Source organism: Magnolia sinica, chromosome 1 (genome assembly GCF_029962835.1).
Source record: "Magnolia sinica isolate HGM2019 chromosome 1, MsV1, whole genome shotgun sequence".
Lineage (NCBI taxonomy): Eukaryota > Viridiplantae > Streptophyta > Magnoliopsida > Magnoliales > Magnoliaceae > Magnolia > Magnolia sinica.
In genome coordinates, this window is record NC_080573.1 from 13,350,230 (window position 1) to 13,373,538 (window position 23,309).

At 39.9% G+C, this 23,309-nt stretch overlaps 1 protein-coding gene across 1 annotated transcript in view; it reads right to left on the bottom strand.

Annotated features, from left to right (window-relative positions):
* LOC131240417 (NEDD8-activating enzyme E1 regulatory subunit AXR1-like) overlaps window positions 1–20,946 on the bottom strand; it is a 47,192-nt gene extending 26,246 nt beyond the window's left edge. The window contains exons 1-7 of the mRNA XM_058238634.1: window positions 20,784–20,946; window positions 16,048–16,220; window positions 15,801–15,964; window positions 2,975–3,085; window positions 2,757–2,836; window positions 2,049–2,199; window positions 1,858–1,951 (exon numbers count right to left, since the gene is read on the bottom strand). Coding sequence (XP_058094617.1) covers window positions 1,858–1,951; window positions 2,049–2,199; window positions 2,757–2,836; window positions 2,975–3,085; window positions 15,801–15,964; window positions 16,048–16,220; window positions 20,784–20,821 — 811 coding nt within the window. The 5' untranslated portion in view covers window positions 20,822–20,946. The remainder of the gene's footprint in view (window positions 1–1,857; window positions 1,952–2,048; window positions 2,200–2,756; window positions 2,837–2,974; window positions 3,086–15,800; window positions 15,965–16,047; window positions 16,221–20,783) is intronic.
* Window positions 20,947–23,309: the final 2,363 nt, after the last annotated feature.

A 23,309-nucleotide genomic window follows, 5' to 3' on the forward strand; every position in this document is an offset into this window, starting at 1 on the left:
GAATGTTGCGGCAGTTGTATTTTTCAATATGCACTTCCATTATGTTATTGCTCAATGGAAGATTCGATTGATGATTCTTGTGTCTTGCATTCAGAAGTAGAAAGAGAGGACAATATGATAGTTTCAGAAGGTATTCTACTTGATTAGCTTGTTTTACATTGACAAGTAAAAGATCCAAAATCAAGAAACAATTAACTTACCATATGTAAACACTACCTGGCAGATGCCAGATACACAAATACAACAAGTTTTGTCGCCCTTTGAAAAGCTTTTTAACCTTTGGCATAGCTTATTATGGAATGTGGTTGAACACTATTTTGGGGTGTATAAAAGCACACTTCATTTTTAAATAAAATGCCCTCATATACTTTAGAGACACAAGTGAAGATAGTTATTGTCATTTTTCTTCCACACAAGTTGATGATTCCTTATTAAACTCTATGCGAGGAACCACCACTAGAATGGACAAAGAATCAATCATGCCGACCATGGGGCAGACATCAAGGCCACATGCTCATGAAAGGGAATGAGTGGAAGGATCACAGTTGCTAAACTGTATTGGGGATGTAATGTCGTCTAACTATCCCAGACGAGGAAGGGCAAGGTACCTTCACATTTCCTGTTCTATGATTTCTAGACCGTTTCAATCAGAATATTCCATTATTTTTTTCATAAAGAGTCATCTTCATTCTCATTATTTTATTTTCTTTGATTGAAAATTTTCTTAATATGCATCTTTATTATATCAGTGTGTACAAAAAGAAATGGCCAACAACAATGAAATAGTTTGAACACAACCTATGTACCTTCATATGCTCAACCTTTGAGCCGAACAAGGGGCGAAGGTAAACAACTTATGAAATACATATCATCAACATGGGTGTGTAGACATGAGGGGGTTAATGAATGTAAAATTTCATACACAATTTTATGTAGGTGACTCAAAGCATTGACTGAAGCATCTATGAAGGCAGTGGTTGGGAATGAAGGGCCTCCTCTCCGAACCTGGATTTTTTTGGGATCTAGTTATGCAAACGATATTTGTTGATGAACATGTTTCGGTTGCCTATCTTTAGGTTATGCTCTTCCTAATAGTTATGTTCAGAAATATATATATATATATATATATATATATATATATATATATATATATATATATATATATATATGATAAGTATTTAACATACGTGATATGTGCAAGCACAGCCAAAAGCTCATAGTTAGAAAACATGAGTCCCAAATTAGAATGCTCTTTCTGCCATTTTTTCCTATCACAATTGATGGAAAAAAAAAAAAAAAAAAAATGCTACTTCCTGAATAATGTACTTTCATGTGGAATCTACTTTTTGAAAGTTCAGTTGCACATTATTTGGAATGTACTTTTTAAAGTTTAGATCAGAGACATTCTCTTCTTATAGTTATTATCAGCTTTTACACATGCTCTTCATATTATCTTCTTCTAGTTACTTACACGCCTCTAGTCCTGTTATCTCCTCATTCCAAGGTGCTTGACAAAAAATAGACAGGCTTGTTCTTGGCAGATCCAGACAAGCTTCAACAAGCAGTAGACAGTCGTGACCAACATAGCATTGACCCTGTCAGACAAGACCAGGACAAGCCTGACCTCGCTAGGTTGTATAGGACTAAACTTTTGTTGCTAGCAAACGGGCCCTATGTAATGAATGCATCAGTTTGTAGGGCACGTCTGAATTTCCTATCATTGAATGCATCATGTCACAACATAGATACATGCAAATATACAAAACGTAAGGCTATTTTAGCTATCGTGTATGATGGGCAATGGAAATCTATCCTAAGAAAACAACCATCCCATGCATGTACTAAAAATGGACTTACTAATTCCTCGAGGAGTAGAAACTTTAAATGAGGCTTCAATAGCTTCTTTATAGTTATCTTCATCTAAAGAAAGCATCTTAGATTTCAAAAGTTCCTGCAAAGAAAAGAAACAACAGTTTCAAGATGATTTATTTACCAGCAGCATGTAAAGTGAAAAGAAAGGACAGATCAACCACAGAAACTCTGTAAACCTTGAACTCTCTTTTCTCTTCCCTAGTCAACGGAAGGCAGCCATTATGCGTGTTGGCCCATTCCTCGGCAATCTTCACAAGAATGACAACATATGGTGTGTGCTTATGGACAACAGGATCTGTCACATTTAAGTCAATGGTTTCTGCAAACCTAGAGGAACATAGCGGAGAATAATAACTGTCATGTCTCAATCGAACAACAACAACAACAAGTGCAATGGAATAAAATAAAATAAAAATAATAACAATAAAATGTTAGAGCACAAGATGCCTTTGGTAGGGCTGGCAATGGGCTTGACTTGAGTTTTTGGCTCTGGGTCCAACATGCCACAGGCCAGGCTTGACCTGATCTTTAGGCACATGGATCTTGGCTCAGACTGATTTTCAGTCCCTATAATTGAAAAGGCTGGGAGGTTTGACAACATTTTTATTGATGCATGGCTCAAGAAAGCATCCATTCTGTGCCCATTTATAACTCTGATAAATATTGGGCATAGGCCTGAATTTCAGGCCTAATTAATAAGGTTTCATTTGATAAACAGGCTAAGTGCATTCTTCCAAAAACAACTAACAGAAATAAACAGGCCAGGTTCTGAAAAACCAATAGAAATAAACGGGCCAGTTGCATCTGGCCCAACACCTGGCCCATTGCCACCCTCATCAGCTTAGGCACATATAAGCAACGAATATAAGGGATCACGATCATACTGCTTGAGCTCAGGCCACGGATTGTGCAGCCGAAGATCATCGAGAAAATGGTCAGGCTTAGACTCAATCACATCATGTTCCTGGCATACAAGACAATCAACGAAACCAACACGTCACTCAAGAAAGTAGACAATTTTATTGCAGAAAAAATAATATAAAGTTCTCAAGCTATATACTGCTTTTAATGGCACTCAAGCTATATACTTACATTACATTACCTTCAAACTGATACGCACAAACCCAGTGAGGCCATATGAGCGTGCAACTATCAACATGATATTTGCTTGCCTACAGATCCTATCCAGCTTTAGCATTGAATTTTCCTGCAGCTGCAAATGACACGAGAAACTCCATTAAGGATAAAGCAGACAAAGAAGTTTGAATATAACAAATGGCCAGCCTTCAGACATACTCATAAAAATAGAAGAATGAAGCTGGAAGAAAAAACACACACACAAAAGAAAAAAAGGGAAATGTGCAGATGAATTCAAACAAACACCAAGGAAACAAAGATTTTAAAAAAGGAGTATAGAAAGTTGAAGTGTGATGCATATATAAGGGAGGCAAACGTACTCAAAAATAGAATTGCAATGTTGAACTCAAAGACAGCAATACCAAATCGTGAACTCCAACAAACTACAAGCTTGAATAAATTAGTTTATGCCTGCCTGTGCTTACAAATGTTGTTGTGACCACAAACTTGGATTGGGATTTATAATGGTTTTCCAGCTACTCCTAGAACCCTACTTTCATTTTATGGAAGTATTAAGAGGATGCTTCTGAGCAATTAGGAAAATACTTCTCTGGACAGTCGGAGCATAGAGGCTAATAATAAGGGTGTTTTTATCATATGAGTGAGACACTTTGGAAAACACAAGGAGCACACTCCATTTGTCCATGCCATTGGATGAACGAATGACTAAGAGTATGTTTGACAACGGTAAATACCATATCTTCAAGGATCATCATCATCATCATCTAAGCCTTCTCTCAATTAATTGGGGTTGGCTACATGAATCTTGTTCTACCATTCAACTATCAAGGGTATGTTTGGCAACAGTAAATACCATATCTTCAAGGATCATCATCATCTAAGCCTTCTCTCAATTAATTGGGGTCAGCTACATGAATCTTGTTCTACCATTCCACTATCAAGGGCCCAAACCTTCAATTAGACCATAGGTCATCAAGTTTTTTCTTACTACCTCTCCATCCAGTGTTTGAGTTGTCAGTATCGCTACAAGTTTCACTAACCAGAGGTAAAGAAACAATATCGTTGTCACGGAAAACCGGAAATGTGGGAAAAGGGGGGAAACATGGGGGAAACGGTGGAATTTTTCAATGAAACTGCAGGACATGCCTAAATACACATATTTGCATATTTAGGAATTAAAAAAATTAAAAAAATTTAAAAATTTATAATAAAAAAAAAAATTGCAAAAAGAATGCATTACATAATAAGTTTTCTTTTAATAGGGCCCAAAAAACATGAGTTGTCGTCAAGGTGTTCTATAACAATTACGGCCACCACTGTTACCTTTATGATACGGGTCGTAACGGCCGTTACAGCCCCCATAACGACCGTTACAGTCTCTTTTTTTATTGAATTTTTTTTTTCCTGAAAAACCTATATTTGCTCCGTAATGTTAATTAAAAAGTATGGAAAACCTGTATATGCCCCATAACAGACAATTACGGGGTTGTTATGGCCTTTATAGGGGACGTAATGTGCCGTTAACGACAATTACAAGTTATTTTTTTCATAACGGCTGTTACGGCCGTAACGACCCCGTAACGTGTAACGGTTGCTACCATTACCTTTACGTAACAGCCTTTACGGCACACCATGGTTGTCGTAAGAAATCACTCCAATAGTAACCAAAATGAATTTATATAATACAAATGCAGCTAGCATACAATAATTAAGACATGTAAAAGTAAACGAACTAAAAAAACATAGTTTTTCTGGTCATACCTCATCCACACATGGAGTGACGAGGTGGCGTAGTCATCATCTGGATCCCATTGCAGTCTAGCATATTACTATTGCCCAACATGTTGGTAGTATTGTTCCCAGGTCATCCTCCGCTCATACCAATGGAGGAATTCTCCTATATTTCTTTGATACCCGTCCTCCCCAAACTATATGAGTACGGCCAGTCGTGGGTACTGCGTGGCATACATCGACGACGTTCAATCCCCACTGTTTCTTGTGGTGTGGTCTGCTTTAACCAAAATGATCTGTCGAAATGGATGGACAGCATTGATAAACCACATACATCACAGTGGGCCCCACAAAGCCCCTAACAAGACCGTCCATCTCTAGCTAGGTCTTGGTGGGGTAGTACCTAATCCACGTCCTTCAAAATCGGGTCGTGGCTTCAATGATCCCTGACTGTGGGGCCTGGCATGATGTATGTGCCTTAACTATATTACGTCCATCTATTTCAAAAGTTCCTTCTATCGCATTATGCCAAACATGAAGAAGATTCAAAAACTTAGGTGGAAAACACCATAGGAAATAGTGGTCATTGACCATTAAAGACTTCTTGCATGCCACAAAAGTTTTGGATCAAGCCACTATTTGTATGCTCCCTTCATCCAGGTCTTTGTGACTTCATAAACAGGTTTGATGGCAAATAAACATTCTAATGGCCCCCAAGAATTTTTTTAAATTGTGGATGTTTAATCACCACTGTTTCCTGTGGTGTGGACCATCTACGGTTTGGATTTGCTTCATTTTTTAGATGATCTCCTAAAATAAGCTTTCATAATCGATGGACGAAGTGGATGTAAGGCATGTACATCACGATGGGCCCCAAAGTTAGAGATCCACCAACCGGGGTAGATTCGGGTATCCACGGAAACCGTACCGTCAAAATCAGGGGAGCGGATTAGGTGCAGCCCCGACCTCACCAAGAACAGTGCGGCCCATATCGTGGGCCCACCTTATTGTATGAATTGTACATCCACGCCATCCATCCGTTTTGACAGTTCATTTTAGGCGATGAGACCAAAAATGAAGCAGATCCAAATATCAGGTGGACCATACTGTAGGAAACAATGTTGATTTATCATTAAAATCTTTTTTATGGGACAAGTTTTGGATCAAGCTGATATTTGTTTTTCCCTTCATCCAGGTTTTTTTTACCTTATCAACAGATTGGATGGTAAATAAACATTATGGTTAATGGTGAAACATTCAACCGCCAGTCCGCCACTGTTTCTTCTAATATGATCCACCTGTGATTTTGATATGCATCAATTTTGGGCTCATGCCGTAAACCAATCTTCAAAACGGATGGACGGCATGGATGTATAATTCCTACATCAAGGTGGGGCCAGGGCTGCACCTAATCCACTCCCCAAAAACGGACGTGGATTGCCTGCCAAAGCCTTCGCAACAACTTCCTATGACATGAAGCTAGGTGGGGCCCACGGTGATGTTCGTGAGAAATCTACTACATCCATCCTTCTTTTTTTTTTTCCAAATCATGTTAGGAAATGGGCCCAAAAATGAGGCAAATCCAAAACTCAAGTGGGCCACACAATAGGAAACAATGAGAATTGAACCTCCACCGTTGAAGCATTCATGGGGCGACATGAGTTTTGGATCAGGTTCATATTTTTGTTTTCAATTTATCCCACTAGGAGTGACCTTATGAACAGTATGGATGGCATATAAACATCACGGTGGACCCCAGGGAGGTTTCAACGGTAAGCATTTCCCTACCCACTATTTCCTGCCGTGTGGCCCACTTAATTTTTGGTTTTGCCTCATTTTTGGGCCCATGTCCAAACATGATATGGCAAAAACGGATGGACGGGATGGATTTCTCACAAACATCACGGTGGGCCACACGGCCCCACCTGGCATCCGGTGGCAGGAAGTTCCTCCGAAAGGCAATCATAGGCAAATTCCGTGTCCATCTGATTCAACGAGGTGGGTGGGGCCCTGTGGTCAGGGGCCCACCTCGATGAATTGTGTTGTATATCTACACCGTTCATTGATTTTGGCAAATCATTTTAGGGCATGGGCCAAAAAATGAGGCAAATCCAAATCTAAGGTGGACCACACCACATGAAACAATGGTCGTTGAATGGCCACCATTAAAAACTTCTTAGGGCCACAAAAGTTTCAATCAAGCTTATATTTGTTTTAAATTTTTTTTTTTTTTTTAAAGTGATATAAATAAAGAGAAGGAGAAAAAACAGTACAATACAGGAAAAAGAAAAGTAAAAAAAAACCACCGAGGAGGCGGAAACAAAGCTAGACTCCTAAAAACAGAAAATCGAAATCTTTTAAAACATTCACTTGAGCGGCCCACTCTATCAACAAACGTTTGGCTTTGGAGGCAACCACATCTGCGTGGTTAGATTCGTTCCTAAAACATCTACCCTCTCTTCCCAGACACACCACCAGATTGCAAAGATCGCCATACGCCAGATTTGGGTCTTTGATTTTCCTATCCTAATACCATGCCAAGCTTTTAGAAGGAGATCGGTTGATTCCGGAAGACACCAAAATATGCTGAAATGAGAAGTAAAATCTGCCCAAATGCTTGCAATAAACGGACAATGGACCAGAAGGTGATCGACCGACTCTTCATTCCTCATACAACATAAACAGATGTTAGTTAAGACCAAACCTCTTTTCCTCAGGTTGTCGATTATCAGGATTTTCTTTTTGCCTACCAGCCGCCCAAAAGCCACTATCTTAGGAGGGGCCAAGCATTTCCAGAAATGATGGAAGGGGGAAACTTCTGAAGGCCTGTGGATAGAATGGATCACGTTATAGCATGATTTAACTGTAAAGACGGATGATTTGTCTAGTCTCCAAAATATGTCGTCTGCCGTCAGCTGATTAGGAACATATTTGTATATAACTTCCAGCAAAGAGACGAATTCGGTGATTTCCCAGTCCTTCAGGTTCCTTCTACACTGTAGATTCCAAATTTTCTTCCAGTAACTAAATAGCAATCGGCAACGCAACTGTCTTGCTTCAGGGTGAGGCGGAATATGTTTGGAAATCTGACTTTTAGGGGTGTATCTCCCAGCCAAGGATCATTCCAAAACTGAATTCTATCTCCCTTGCCAAGCTTGAAGCCAATCCCTTTGATAACCTTCTTTTTCATATGGAGGATTCCCCTCCATACAGCTGAGGCCATGTAGGCAAAAGAGTCTTTTGTCCACCAGCCACCTGCTAAAGAACCGTACTTGCTTTTGATGATGTTGTTCCATAGGTTTTCATCTTCCGTACCTAGTCTCCAAGTCCACTTTCCTAACAGCGCTCGATTCATCATCTTTAAATCTTTGATCAAGCTTATATTTGTGTTTTCCCTTCATCCAGATATGTGTGACCTAATCAAGTGGTTGGATCCGGTGTTTTAAATATCGACGATATTGGCTGATATATCCCACGATATATCTTGTATCCCACCTGTGCGAGACGAAATGCATAGGTAGTGCCGATATATCCCACCTATTTGATCCGGTGAGCATTTTCGATTTTGGATCCTCTTTTTTTTTTTTCCTTTTTTTGTAAATCACGTTCAATCAAATGTCAAATGATTAAAAATCTATGATTCTTCATGTTTTCCATGAAAAATCATGGATTTGAAGCTTTGATTTCAAGATTTGGGGGAGATGGGGCAAGTTGTGGAAATTTAGGAAAAATCGAAATTTCTCAATTTCTCACAAATCAGTTTCCAAATACAAAATCAAACATGTAACCTAATCTAGTGATTCTTCTTTTGCTTTTAAATGCATTGCTTGTGTTTCCATACATGTCTTCTTACGTTTATAAATTATATGAATAGACTTTAAATATACTTGCATCAGTTCAGTTGGACAGTGCATGTCTTAGGACCCCATACATATGAAACCCCTATTATGTGCACTTTTTTTTTGTAATGTTTTTATTTCTAAGTGTGTATTGATGTCTTTTTCAACAATCCTTGAAGTTTCCTTGAAATATTCGGCCAATTTCCCAATGTTCCCATGTTTCCCAACAACAACGATACATTACGCGATACAACCGATATATCCCACGCGATAACCGATATGTATCCGTATCCCAAAGGTGCGATATATCATGCGATAACGATATTTAAAACATTGGTTGGATCACAAATAAACATTACAGTGGGCCCTACGAAGTTTTTAATGGTAGCATTCAATCACCATTGTTTCCTTTGTGTGGTCCACCTAAAATATGGATTTGACTCATTTTTTGGCTCATGCCCTAAAATGATCTTCCAAAATAGATGGATGACGCAGATATAAAAAAATTACATCACAGTGGGGCCCTCGAAGCATAAGGTGTAGTCGTGAGTCACAACTCGCACATTACATCATGCCCTCATCCCTATAAAAAGAGGGCTTAAAAAGCCATTTGAGGAAACCACGAGACGGTTTCAGAAGCCTCAATCCCTCAAATCCCACCCAAAATCTACCAAAAATCCAACAATCTTCGCATATTATTCGTTGAAATCCCCGTTGCAGTTGAAATCTATCATCCATTTGAAGGAGAGTGAGAGAGAGAGTGAGAGAGAGAGAGAGAGAGAGAAAGAAATTGGACGATTTTTTGTATCTACTACAATAGCCCAGTGCACATTTGTCGATCAATCGATTGGCACACCAAATGCTACTTCTGGTCAGGCAATCATCTTCTACAACTACCAAGAACTACTCTCTTACATAGATCTCATGGGTTTTTGCTTCCTTTTTTTTTTTTTTTTTTTTTCGTATTTATGCTTTCCCCAAAATTCCCGACAACATCTTCCATTTTATTGTCGAAATGGGTTGCTGGCTATGGTATAGTCTGTGACAGGGGTAGGTAGCTACAATGAATTTATCGTCGACAACTGTATTTATTGCAAAAAAGAAAAAAAGAAAAAAAATATCATTGAAAAAGCGTCGACATTTGGAAGAGATACAACATTTGGAAGAGATACAATACTATCGGCGATATTATCAACTTCTCACCAACAACTGGAACACTACCTCCATCCATGTCGTTTTAAACCTTTCCCCAGCCCTTTTAGAGCCTTTAACTTGTACCAACTCACTCCTAACCAATGCCGTTCTTGGTCTCCGTTGCACATGACCAAACCATCCAAGTCTACTTTCCTTCATCTTATTACCTATTGGTGCTACTTTTAAGTTCCCTAGAATGCATTCACTTATATATCTATCCTTCCTCATCTTGCCACCCAACATCCTCATTTCAACTACACTCATCCTATGAGCATGTTATTCCTTAACTGCTTAACATTCTATACCATAAAACATGGTTGGTCTTATAGTTATCCAAGGTGTTCCATAACGGTAACGGTGGTTGTAACAGGCAGATACTCTGATTGCCAGACGATTAAAGCTATATTGAGCTCAATGTGTTATCCAAGGTGTTCCACACACCATCTGATTCCCAGACGATTCAAGCTATATTAAGCTCAATGTTGATAAATATATTTGGTTTCCAGGCAGAAGCAAGAGGGTCTAGCATTATCATGGAAGAAAGCAGGGCCAAACTGGTGAAGAAAATTCACAGGAAGAAATGGATTCGAGATGCTATAGGTCATGTGGGCAGACTGCTTGGGCTGACCTTTGGGGATAGCCCAGAAGATTTCATCGCGTTGTTCCAATGCGTCGAACATCGTGGGAGACCTCTCACAGTGTCTAGATCACCCAAAAATCGGATTCCAAAACAGCGCAATTCTAGAGAACTACAACACCTAGAGTCGACCTTGGCCAATTCAGTCGATATCTCGGTTAATGCAGGGCAACAGTCAGATCAGGGCAGTTCAGTCCGACCATGAAGATTGTATCTTGGAATGTCAGGGGAGTGGGCTCAAAACAAAAAAAGACAGCTGACCAAGGATTTGTGCGGAAGAAACAACCCGCAGATTCTTTGCCTTCGAGAAACAAAAGTGCAGACTTTCAATGATCGTCTGTTGGGCACTCTTTGGAAAGAAAAGGATGCCAAATGGGTCTCTAAAGAAGCTGTTGGAGCTTCAGGAGGTATCTTGGTGGCTTGGAGATCTTCTATCTGGGATCTTCAGCAGAGCTGGACAGGCAGAAACTCTCTTTTGGTATTATTGAAGGAAATAGCGTCGAACTCTTCTATCCTCATCTGCGCTGTGTACGGCCCATTGACTGACGGTGATCGGAAGTTCCTCTGGGAAGAACTATCTGCTACCAGAAAGAATTTTACTGGCCTCACATGTTTCGTGGGCGATTTTAATATCATTAGATTTGCTGAAGAAAAGTCGGAAGGTTCTAAGATTTCGACTGTTATGAAAGGTTTTTCGTCATGGATCGAAGACAATGATTTGGTGGACCTCCCTCTACTCGGATCTAGATTCAGATGGACAAACGGCAGATTAAAGACAATTCTTTCCAGGCTTGATCGCTTTCTTTTGTCAGCCGAGTGGATGGATCACTTCCCCTCTGCTCGCCAGTCTGTCCTTCCTCACATCACCTCCGACCACTGGCCGATCTCCCTGTCTATGGACGAACTCAATTGGGGTCCAAAGCCTTTTCGTTTTGACATCTCTTGGCTCGAGATTCCGGGATTCTACAAGCTCGTTTCTGAGTGGTGGAATAGCTTCCAGGTCCAAGTTTTTGCAGGTTTCAGACTCAGTAGCAAGCTAAGACTCCTAAAATCAAAGCTAAAACACTGGAAGCCAAATGAGTGGAAAACCAGAGAAGACCAGTCAGACGCGATGCTCGCTGAGATCCAGGCGATCGATCTTCAAGCGGAATCCTTCCCAATGTCGAGGGATACCCTGGCCAGGAGAATTCATCTCATCCAAACTCTATCTGCCAGAGTTCGGGAAAGAGAAATATCGTGGAAGCAAAAAGCCTGTACTAAGTGGATCAAAGAAGGCGATCGGAACACGAAATTCTTCCACAGTCTCGCCACCATGCATTCCTGCACTAACAAGATCACCAGAATTCTGATCAATGGATCTCGCGTGGAAGATTAAAACTTGATTGAACTCGAGGCTGTCTCCCGTTTCAGCAGGCTCCTTAAAGAAGACCAGTGGATCAAACCCCGCCTGGACAATCTTCAGGTCAGCTGCCTCTCCTCTGCCGAAGCCCAATTCCTGGAATCCCCTTTCTCTCTGGAAGAGGTTATTGCGGCTATCTGGGCTCTCCAAGGTGACAAGGCTCCCAGCCCCGATGGATTCCCGATCCGTTTCTTCAGTTTCTTTTGGGAGATGGTTCAACAGGATGTCATGGCTTTCATGGATGAATTTTATGATAGAAGCAAACTCTCTAATGCTCTGGGCGCGTCCTTCATCGCTCTCATTCCCAAGATTCTGGGAGCTGCTTCCTTCAATGATTTCAGACCGATCAGCCTAATCAGCAGCCCTTACAAAATTCTAGCCAGGGTGCTGGCTACGAGATTGAAGAAAGTCATCGGATCAGTTATTTCTCCTAACCAATGCGCTTTCATTCCTGGCAGACAGATAGTCGACTGCACTCTCATCGCAAATGAATGCCTGCATTCCGCCTCCATATCTGAATCTAAAAGCATTTTTTGCAACCTTGACGTCGAGAAGGCTTACGACCACGTCGATTGGGACTTCCTCCTGTATATGATGCAGCGGATGGGGTTCGGGGCAAGATGGAACAGTTGGATCGCTGAATGCATTCGGTCGCCTTCTTTTTCTGTGCTATTAAACGGCTCGTCAAAGGGTTACTTTAAAGGCAGTAGGGGTCTCAGACAAGGGGACCCTTTATCTCCATTCTTATTCCTCTTGGGTGAAGCTCTCCTGTATGCTCCTCAAAGGTCAGGCTGAAGGCATTTTAAGCGGCATCAATATTGAAGGTTTAAGCAGTCTGGTTTCCCACGTTCAGTTCGCAGATGACATCATGATTTTTTCAGAGGCCTCCACCGAGAAGATGGACAACCTGCGCACAGCTATCCAGTGTTTCAAGGCGGTCTCTGGTCTTCGGGTCAATATCGGCAAATCTAAGCTTTATGAGATTAATCTCGAAGAAGGTGAAGCTCTCTCATTTGCTAATCCTTTTGGCTGTCGGGTAGACTCTTTCCCGACGTCCTACGACTGCTTACCGCTGTGTTTAGGGTCTCCTCCCAAATCTGCTTGGAGCAAAGTGGTCAACAAGTTCGACAAATTTCTAGCCAAATGGCAATGCCGTTTTCTATCCCTCGGGGGTCGTCTAATGCTTATCAAATCAGCCCTCTCCAACCTCCCTGTCTACTGTATGTCCTTATTCAAATGCCCTGCTTCTGTGTTAGCTTCTGTTAACAAGTTGCGCTGCAATTTCTTGTGGCACGATAAAGAGGACAAGAAGAGAATGCACCTGATGGCCTAGAAACATGCTTGCAACCCTTCCAGTAGTGGTGGAGCAGGAATCAGAGACCTCAAGAGAATGAACAAGGCTCTCCTTGCCAAGTGGATATGGAGGCTGGGGTCGGAGGATGGCAGTTTATGGAATTCTTTGATTAAGGGTAAGTATGGCAGTTCGCTTGGGGGGTGGTGGACCTGTCCTTCTTCGGCTAATGGAGCCTCAAACTTATGGAAAGGCATTCTTCACACCCAAAACGAGATCCTTAATAATGTTGGATTTGAGCTCGGGAGGGGTGACGGAATCAATTTCTGGAAAGACATGGGTCGGCGACAGGCTGCTTAAAGATGTTTTTTCCCCTATTTATCGGATAGCCTCCGATAAGGATGCCAGCGTCGCCGACAGCTATTCTTGTATAGACGGAAAGATGAAGTGGTCAGTCTGATGTCAAAGGAATTTGGAAGACTGGGAAATTCCAATTCTGGCTAATCTGTTGGAGTGCATCTACAAATCCTTCCCCAGCCCCGAGGCCGATGACAAAAGTATTTGGAAATTGGAAAAGTCCTCTGTTTTTTCTGTTCATTCTTTCTACAGAAGGATCCTTTGCCCTATATCGCCCGATGCCTCCCATCCCTCGGCCCTCGTTTGGCCTATCACAGTGCCCCCCCAAAATAACCGCCTTTGCTTGGCTGGTTGTCAACAAGAAGATCCTTACCATAGACAATCTGGAAAAAAGAGAAATGATTCTTCCCAACATTTGTCTATGCTGTATGAAGAATGCGGAGTCAATAGACCACTTATTAATTCACTGCCCTTTCGTCTCCCACATCTGGGCGGATTTTGCCAGAAGATTTCAGCTCAGCTGGTGCATTTCTAGCTCTATGGTTCATCTTCTTCAAGCTTGGCTCGACATCAGATTCCGAGAGAAGAAGACTCAGATCTGGAGGATGATTCTCCCAGCGATTTGGTGGTCGATCTGGGTTGAGAGAAACAATAGATGTTTTAGAAATGCCTCTTCCTCAGCCGAGGCCGTTTCTCTCAAAGTTTGGTCGATGGTGGTTGAGTGGGCCACTTATGTTGAATCCCTTAGGGAAGAAGATTTTTCCTTTCTTAATTCTTGCTGGCTGATGCTATCTCAGCGTAGCCTCTTGCTGTTTAGTTGTTCTTTTTTGTTTTTCTCTTTCTTTTTCTTCTTCCTTTTGTTGTTTCTTGTTTTTGGTTTAATGAATATCGTAACCTTTCAAAAAAAAAAAAAAAACAAACATTGGCTGTAACAGCCACCACTGTTACTGTTATGATACGGGCTGTAATAGCCGTTACAACCCCCGTAATGGTCGTTACAACCTTTTTTTTAAAAGAAAAATGTTTCTGAACCGTTACGGGGCCATTATAGCTCTCTTTTTTTGTAACAGCTGTAACATTCGTTATGGCCATTTCAACCCCATAACACGTAACATTTACGACCGTTACCTTGTAGCTATCATAAAAAATGTCCATTTCAAGTTGAGTGGTACGTCAACCACATAAAACTCCGAAGGCATATCTACATTTCTTCTACCCAACTTGAATTTTATGGGCAACATCCTTCTCAATATCTCCACTCTCATGACCTATTGACCCAAGTTATTGAAAGTGCTCATTTTGGGAAACTTATTAGTCAGCAATCTTAACTAATTCCTAGTTTTCACTCCTATTGTTACTAAACTTGCACTCCATAAACTTTGTTTTGGTGTGGCAAATTTTAAGTCCTTCATATTCTAAACCATATTTTCAACGATCTCACCTTTTTAAATATTTTAATACAGTTAATAACATACCAATAGTATTTTTTTTTATTTCTAACCATTGTTCGGAGTATCCCCAATATTATCCTTTTCTCCAGCTCGGCAACACTGATAACATAGGTAATGATATCGATAACACCAGTAGTTTTAGAAATTCCAGGCGTTGGCAATGTATCGCTAAGCATCACCAATGTATGGATACCGCCAATGTATTGCCAATATTTTTGACTATGTAAATTCCAAGTGTCACTTGTATCACCAATCTATTGATATTGCCAAGATTTTTTTATTGTGTAAATTCAAAGTGTTGCTTGTATCGCCAACGTATCAATGATATTTCAATAATATTGCTAATGTATCGATATCGCCAAAAATATGTTTATTAAAAAACTTTCCGTTTCAATTTTTTTTTTTAATGGCCGTATAGCTATATGCAATGTTCAAATTGTCAACTATAATATCGATTATATCACAATATTATCGTTATTGCAACATTGGCAATATCAAGACCCTAGTCTTTCATTTCCTTTCCATTTATTAATGATTTCTCGACAAAATATCATGTGTTGTCGATATTCTTAAATATCGATAGATATTTGGATGGATGGGAATCATGGGATGTATGAGATGGTTGAACTGGTTTCTTACGACAACGCGTGCTTTTAGGCCCCTATCAAATGGAAATTTGTTGTGCATGCTTTCCTTTTGCAAATTTTTTATTCCTAAAAATGCAAATATGTGTATTTTAGCATCTCCTGAAGTTTTACTAAAAAAATCCATCGTTTCTCAATGCTTCCCTCTCTCTCTCTCTCTCTCTCTCTCTCTCTCTCTCTCTCTCTCTCTCTCTTCTCCTTTTATTTTTTTTTGAGAAACAACTATAAATCATAATAACAACCAGAATGTACCCCACTCAATCTCATGTAGCGGTACTGTTTCATACCTGTGTTGCTATTATTAATGTAAACTGATTGAAAAAAGAAGGATTTGTCTCGATTAGTGCCTCTGGATATTCCTCCACAAACTTCGCTTTCACTGCATCATTTAGCTCTTGCAGAAATGCACAAACACATTTTGCCTTCGACTGTCCAATGCTTCGCCCATCCACTGCTCAAATCAAACTAAAATCAGTACAGAATAAAATTGTGAGCATTATGAAATGACAGAATGCAAAGGGCAGAAGAGCATACCCATAAAATTGTTACCGAGGTCGCCCTCTTCAACTTTAGATCCATCAACAACTGTGATACTTCCAATCCCACCAAGGACAAGATTCTTCAGTGTTTCAGAACCAGTAGGACCGCAGTTCAGCAAGCAAATGCTAGCTTTCTCGAGTGCTGACTGTCCTTGTTCTCCCCATATCCTACAATTTCAGTTAAAGTACGTCCTTTATTGAGCAGAAAACGTACGTATGTGTCAACATAATTTCAATTTTCAGTACCTTGAAATACTCGATCAGTGTGGTTTAGATTTTGAATGTGAAAAAAAAAAGGTGAATAAACTATAAAGAGCACTAGATATGGCAAATCATGAGCCAAATCGATGTCATAACAGAGTGGCATTGTCCAAAGAAACCAATCCATAGAAATACATCCTAGATACCATAGGAAACAAATTTGTCCATAAATATACAAAAACATCACTGACGAGCATGCAATTTCTTGAGGAAGCAAAAAACAGACATATCTAAAATATAATAAAGCCAGTGGCGGTTCAGACAGGACCTCCTATGTGGCAGACCTCTCCCTTGCTCTTTCTATTTTTCTCCCTTTTCTTATTTTAGTTTCAGCGAAGAGACGGAGACGTGTTAGTATATAACCACCTGGAATGCATACAATATTGTACCGATGCTTGAGTGGAATACTCAAGGAATTGTGTTCTCTGGGCACTCATGCCAACATAACACACGTCTGAGATCCGCTAGATGAGTGGGCTCATTGATTTTTGGGCTAGGCCATCTTAGAAGTGGGTTCCCCTGTAATCGACCCCAGATCCTATATAAAAATTAATGAATACCATTAATGTTCTCTACAACATCAATCATCATGATTTTGGGTCATGACAACAATGTCTGATATCAGTAACGATTAGATGAGTGGGCTTCCTTGGTTTTTGGGATAGGCCATCTTACGAGTGGGTCCACCTGTAATCGGCCCCAGATCCTATATAAAAATTAACGACTAGCATTAATTAGTGTTCCTCTCACATGCAAGTATCTCCAACATCGATCATCATGATTTTGGGTCATGATAAATGAACAGTGGCCGATTGTTTTTCTAGGGTTCGTGAGGATGGTGTTTGGGTTCCTCCTTTAAGGACGAATATTTCTGATGACGAATTCCAGGACCTGACGTCCCTCCTTTCTCAATGGCACTCTCTCTCTCTCTCTCTCTCTCTCTCTCTCTCTGCTGATTTGGATTCCTTCTAATTCAGGAGCTTTCTCTGTGTGTTCCTTTTATTTTCTCCTTGCGGCATCTACTTCTTCCTCAGCTGCTTGTTGCCACACTAGTGTTGTTTGGACTTTGGATGTATGGGGTGGGGCCCCCTCAAAGTCGCAGCTTTTGCCTAGCTGGTTGGTACAAACCAAGTCCACAGTGGCTAATCTCAGGAAATGGGGGATGATCTCACCCAATTTGTACCTTCTATGTCTCCAAGATGCCAAGAGTGTTGGCCACCTTTTCCTTCATTGTTCATTTTCTGCAGAGATTTGGCATAGGGTTTTCAACATGGATAGGGTTTCTCGGGTAATGCCAACCTCTTTTGGAGATCTTTATTACTTATGGGAGGGGGAAGATGGGGGTTCCTGGGTAGGAGAAAGTGGTGAATCATCCTCCCAGCCATCCTTTGGACCATCTGGTCCGAAAGGAACAATCGCTGCTTCCGCAACTCAAGAGCTTCCTTTTTTGAAAGGCAACTTGATAGCTTCCTCAGCCGGGGTATCTAATCGTGTCTTGTATTTGTTTAGGGATTGGGCTCCTTGATTTTGCTCAGGTTGTCCAGTCGTGGGACTGGTGTGTTGTATCTTTGTTTCAGGTTTTGCTTTCTTTCTGTGCTGTTTTGTGTTTTGTTTTCTCCTATTGCTTTTGGCCTAATAAAATTCTCATCTTTCAAAAAAAAAAAAAAGACAAATGAACAGTGACACCTACTTGTTCAATGAATTGGACTTTGGACAAATTTTCCACACTGACATGTGCTGAATATTTGCAGGCATGTGCACCCGCACATCGAGTTCTTCCCTATTGGTATTATTGAAAGTTATCGGTAAATAATTTGAAATAACAATAGAAACACACCCCTGCAACTATTAGAAATCCGTCTAAGCTAAAGTGGGAACCTGTACAACAAGAGAACTGTTGGATATCTGGGCACAGGCCCCCATGCATTATCCTAGCTTACATGTGAGGCCAAAATGGGAAGGTTTGCAGCCTTTAGCACAACCAGATTGATTAGTGGAATTTTACCTATTTATCATTATAACATATATTTGGGGCTACTCGATGGCCTAACACATTGTTGCATATACTTGGAAAGCATAGGTACCCAAATATGAAATCAGGTAGCTCACAGTCAGCCCGATGTGTGCACATTGCTCATCAAGAGCATGAACAAACACCACATTGTAAAAACATTGATAAAAAATCATCATCATACATTGTCCAGCCATTTGGTATCAACCATTCAACTTCTATTTCACCAATCATTCCTAAGATCATGCGCTCCTTTCAAGAGAAAAAAGGCCCTATCCTTGGTTCAGGGAAGAGAGAGAGAGAGAGAAAGAGAGTATTAACGTCCCTCTCACCACCTCAATCCAAGTTATTTTAGGTCTTCTACCAATCCTCTCTTCAGGACCTTCGACCCTAATTAAAGTTCCCATTATTACTAGAGCCTTCTCCGGTCTTTCTTGCAAATGAACAAAGAATCTCAGTCTGCTCTCCATCATTTTATCTCCTATTGAGACTACTCCTGGCACTACTTTTGATGACCTCATTCTTGAGTCTATTTTTCTAGTTTTTCCATACATCCATCTCAATATCCCCATCTCTTCAACATTGATGCACTGGTCATGTTGCATCCTAACCACCCCACACTCCGCCATGTGTAGTATAGTCAGTATAATAGTTGCCTTCTAAAATTTTCACTTTCAAGTTTCATTGGCAATTGTGGTGATCACCCAACACTCCAGAGGCACATGCCATCCCTAATTCTATTGGAAACATCTTCATAGATCTCTACATCCTTTTCAATAATGCAGCAAACATGACAACACAAATGCAACTCATTTTACACTGAGTCATTTGGATGCCTGTAACTTTTTAAGTTGTAAAAGGTATCGGATGTAAGACGTTTACAAATATGTGAAATCATTTCTTTTTTTCTCAGGATTTCAAATGCATTGAAAATCTGTAACACGTAGTTTGGCAGCCCTGTTTTGGATATATTTGGGGGTAAATGGATTCCTCGTGGTTGCTTTTTTCGTTCAACGCTATGATTTTGGAGGCAAATGGAATCGAAGGTATTTGAAATGCACGATTTTTATGTGCGTTAAAATCTTACCTTTTTACTGTGATTTGGGTTTAATTGGAGTTAAATGCCTTCTTTGGCTCTCTTTTTAAAGGCAGGAGAGTTGCACATTTAACAAAGGTATTGCTAAGATACTAATCCGTATTACACGTGGCATGCTGATGATAACTAAAACAATCCAATTATCAGCCGCAACACTAAAATCACATCAGTAGAATGATCCAAATTGTCCAAACATTGGCCATCCAAATGAATGGTTAAAACATGCCGTTGAGTCACTCATTTGTGATCCTTACGTTTGTGGCCCACCCGAGGCTCAAAATTTCGTCATTTTTTGCCAAGGTATATATTTCAATGGGCTTATTACAATTGTTCCGTCAAATATCATAAACATATACTGATTTAGTTAATCAAATTTAGGTTCCTATGAATATACTAAAGAATTCCAATGTATTCAACTTAGAGGCATCCAAATACAATTTTTTATTCCAGTGCATTCCAATTACAAGCTGCCAAACACAACTGAGGATTCAGAATTGCCTTGATTTCAATGTAATTGTAATTTGGATTCTAATGCATTCCAAATACAAGGTCCCAAATGAGCCCTACACAAATTACAACTTGTAACTCACTCACAGTGAAACACTTCAACTGAAGAAACCTTCTATATCCATCCTATTTAGAAACTAATTCTAGAATCAATGTTATTCTTATTAGAAACCAACCCTTCTTAACCAAGGAACCAACTAAATGAAGAACTCTAAGCTCACTTGCTAACTTGATATGTCCACCATATCAAATGGTCCGGATCGTTGAATCATGGGTCCCAGCTGTACAAACTGAAAACCCCAACAGTACAAACTCCCAAAGTACACCTCTAATTGCTCTTTTTACGAATGAATTTTAAAAATTCATTTAAAAATGGATATCATCATACGAGCAGAAGTGTATCATCCGTAGAAAAAAGAAACTGAACGGTCCAATGAGACGAACGGTCTAGATCACTCATGATGTGGGCTTCACGAATATGGTTTCTCAGCCCATCTATACCAAAATCGCACGGAACTGAAGCCTGCAGACAGACAACCGCAGAAGTGTAGCCACCATCCCAACACTCAACAGGAACTGAAGGGTCCCACAAAACGAACGGTCTAGATAACCCATAATGTGGGCCCCACAAATATGGTTTCTCACAGTCCGTCTATACAAGAATCGCCAAGCGGATATTTATCAGCGGTTTCCGACGAAAAAAATAAAAAAAGAAGAGATTTTTATTCGAGAAATGAAAACTCAGTGGTGTGAATGAGAAAATATAAAAGAATTGCAAGGAAAGGAAGAGAAGAATATCTTAAAAGGTTGGGGGCATTTCGGTCAATTGGTAAGAGGGTGATATGGGAAAAATTACCTGAGCTGACGGTCGTATTTGTTCTTGTTCTCAGCCATTCTTAGGGTTTCAAGAGAGAAGGAGAAGTCCTGTGCTTGGGTTGCTTCCTTGGAACGCAGAGAGAGAGAGAGAGAGAGAGAGAGAGTAGAGTAGAAAAGGAAAGGGTATTTAGGTATTTTGAGGAGAGCACGACGGTACCTTTCGAGAAAGAATCTTTCCATACTCGCGGACAGAGGAACGCGAACTACGACCACGGATCCAGCGATGTGGGTGGGACCCGACCGTGGGGCCCACCTTGATGTATGCGTTGTATATCTACACCGTCTGTCCGTTTTTCCAGATAATTTTAGAGCATACACCCAAAAATGAAGCAGATCCAAATCTCAGGTAGACCCCAGACCACTGGAAACAGTGATGATTGACAATTGAATTCTTTTTGCGGGCCACAAAGTTTTGAATCAAGCTGATATTTATAGCTTCCCTTCATCCAGATCTGTGTGACGTTATCAACGGGTTGGATGGTAAATTAATATTACAGCGGACCCTGGCAAGTTTTTTATGGTGGGCGTCCAAAGGTCACCGTTTCCCATGGTGTGGTCCACCTGAGATTTGTACGTGCTTCATTTTCGAGACCACGTGCTGATATAAGCTTCATTTTTTTGTTTTAATGGATAAACAGTGTAGATAGATATACAACGTATGCATCGTGGTAGGCCCATAGTCAGGTCCCACCCACATCACTGTATCAAAATTAAACTTCAAATTATTGGTCTCAATTTATATTACAATGAACTAAAATTAAACTTATTTAACTATCTAACTATTGAATTGGTGAACATTTAATGGACAGTTAAAAGCATACATAATCTAATGGCCCACTTGAGTTTTGGGTCTACCTAATTTTGGGACTGAATGTATAGCGTGGATTTCTCACAAACATTATGGTGGCCCTTCTTTGCTTCTTGTCATTAGCCATCCGTGTTCATTGCAAATAGGGTGGCCGAGATGCCGTGACAGTGGGGTCCACTGTCAACTGTTGTATAATTGATCCACACCATCCATCAATTCTGCCACTGACTGATTTTACAACTTGAGCCGAAAAATTAGGACGGTCTGCTTATCAAATGGCCCATGATGTCCAAAACATATTATTAGACCTTTTTTATTTTTTTTGCCAATTTTTTAGTTTTGCTTGAGTTCTGGTTGTCATATTTGTTTTTTTTTTCTTTTTTTTTTTGTTGTCTTTAACAAATGAATGGATTAATTCGTGAATAGTTTTGACTATCCAAGAAGTAAGGGTGCAAATAGACTAGTTGGAGCTACTATGAGCAATCAGTTCTGTACAGCAAGTAAGATGGGCTTGAGCCCATTTTATTCTAATTATTTTAAATTCAAGTAAAAAGATTTGTTTATTTAGATGAGAACGTATATCATTAGAGAACATAATTTCTAAATCGGTGCTTATTTACAATATTGTAAACATATTTTAAAAAGAATATGAGAATTTTTAGTTTCTGCTTAGCTTAAGTTGTTGGTCCATATTATAGGTATTTTGAATATATGGGCCCATAAAATGGTCCACTGGATGATTAGTTTAGTTTATAAATTGAATTAATTATACGTCGATATGAATTTAATAAAATAATATACTTCGTGGCAAGATTTATTATGCGTTAATCTATTTTGGAATTATTCCCTACTCTAAGCTTTGGTTTGTGTGAATATACAAATTCTTACATATAATTTAACTTATTAATTATCCAAACACATAAACTAAGTTGCCCGTAAGGGGACGTTTGGTGCGGAGTATTAGATGGGATTAGGTGGGATAGAATTGTATTCGGTCCCGTGCAATTCCATCCAGCATTTAGTGAGGATGGGAAAGGTTGGGATTAGGTGGGATGGAATTGCATTTAGTCCTGTGGAGTTGCATTTGGTCTCATGCTGGATTTTCGTTGATTTTGAAATCCACTACAAATGTGGGCTTTACATTGATGCATACATTTATCTATGTCACACATCCATATACACCATTTACATGTGACATTCTAGTTATATATGTGTACAATTAAATGACACCCATTGTGAATCTGGTCCACTGATTACAATTCCATGGCCCACTAAACATGATTTTGCTTAATCCGATGCCTTCCTATAGCAAAAGTTTTATCCCAAACATGGGATTGGATGGCTACAATACCACAGTATTTACATACATGCAATCATTAATGTGCAATAATGATATTAATCTCATCCAATACAATTCAATACCATTTAATTTCACGGACCAAACACGCCCTAAGTAACTTATAAATTACATCGAAACAGAAGTATTTGTAAGTGGCTTTTGCTTGTAAGTTATTTATAACTTATAGTTTAAAAAACTTACAAGCATTCAAAGTTCAAATACTCCTAGCCTATATAAGTAATGTTGTCTTAGGGCGTGTTTGGATTCACGTTTTGGTTGTATTGTATTGTATTCGGTACTGTTCACGCATATGTTGGGTGATATTCAGAATACATCCAGCGGAGACGTGCCACTAACCA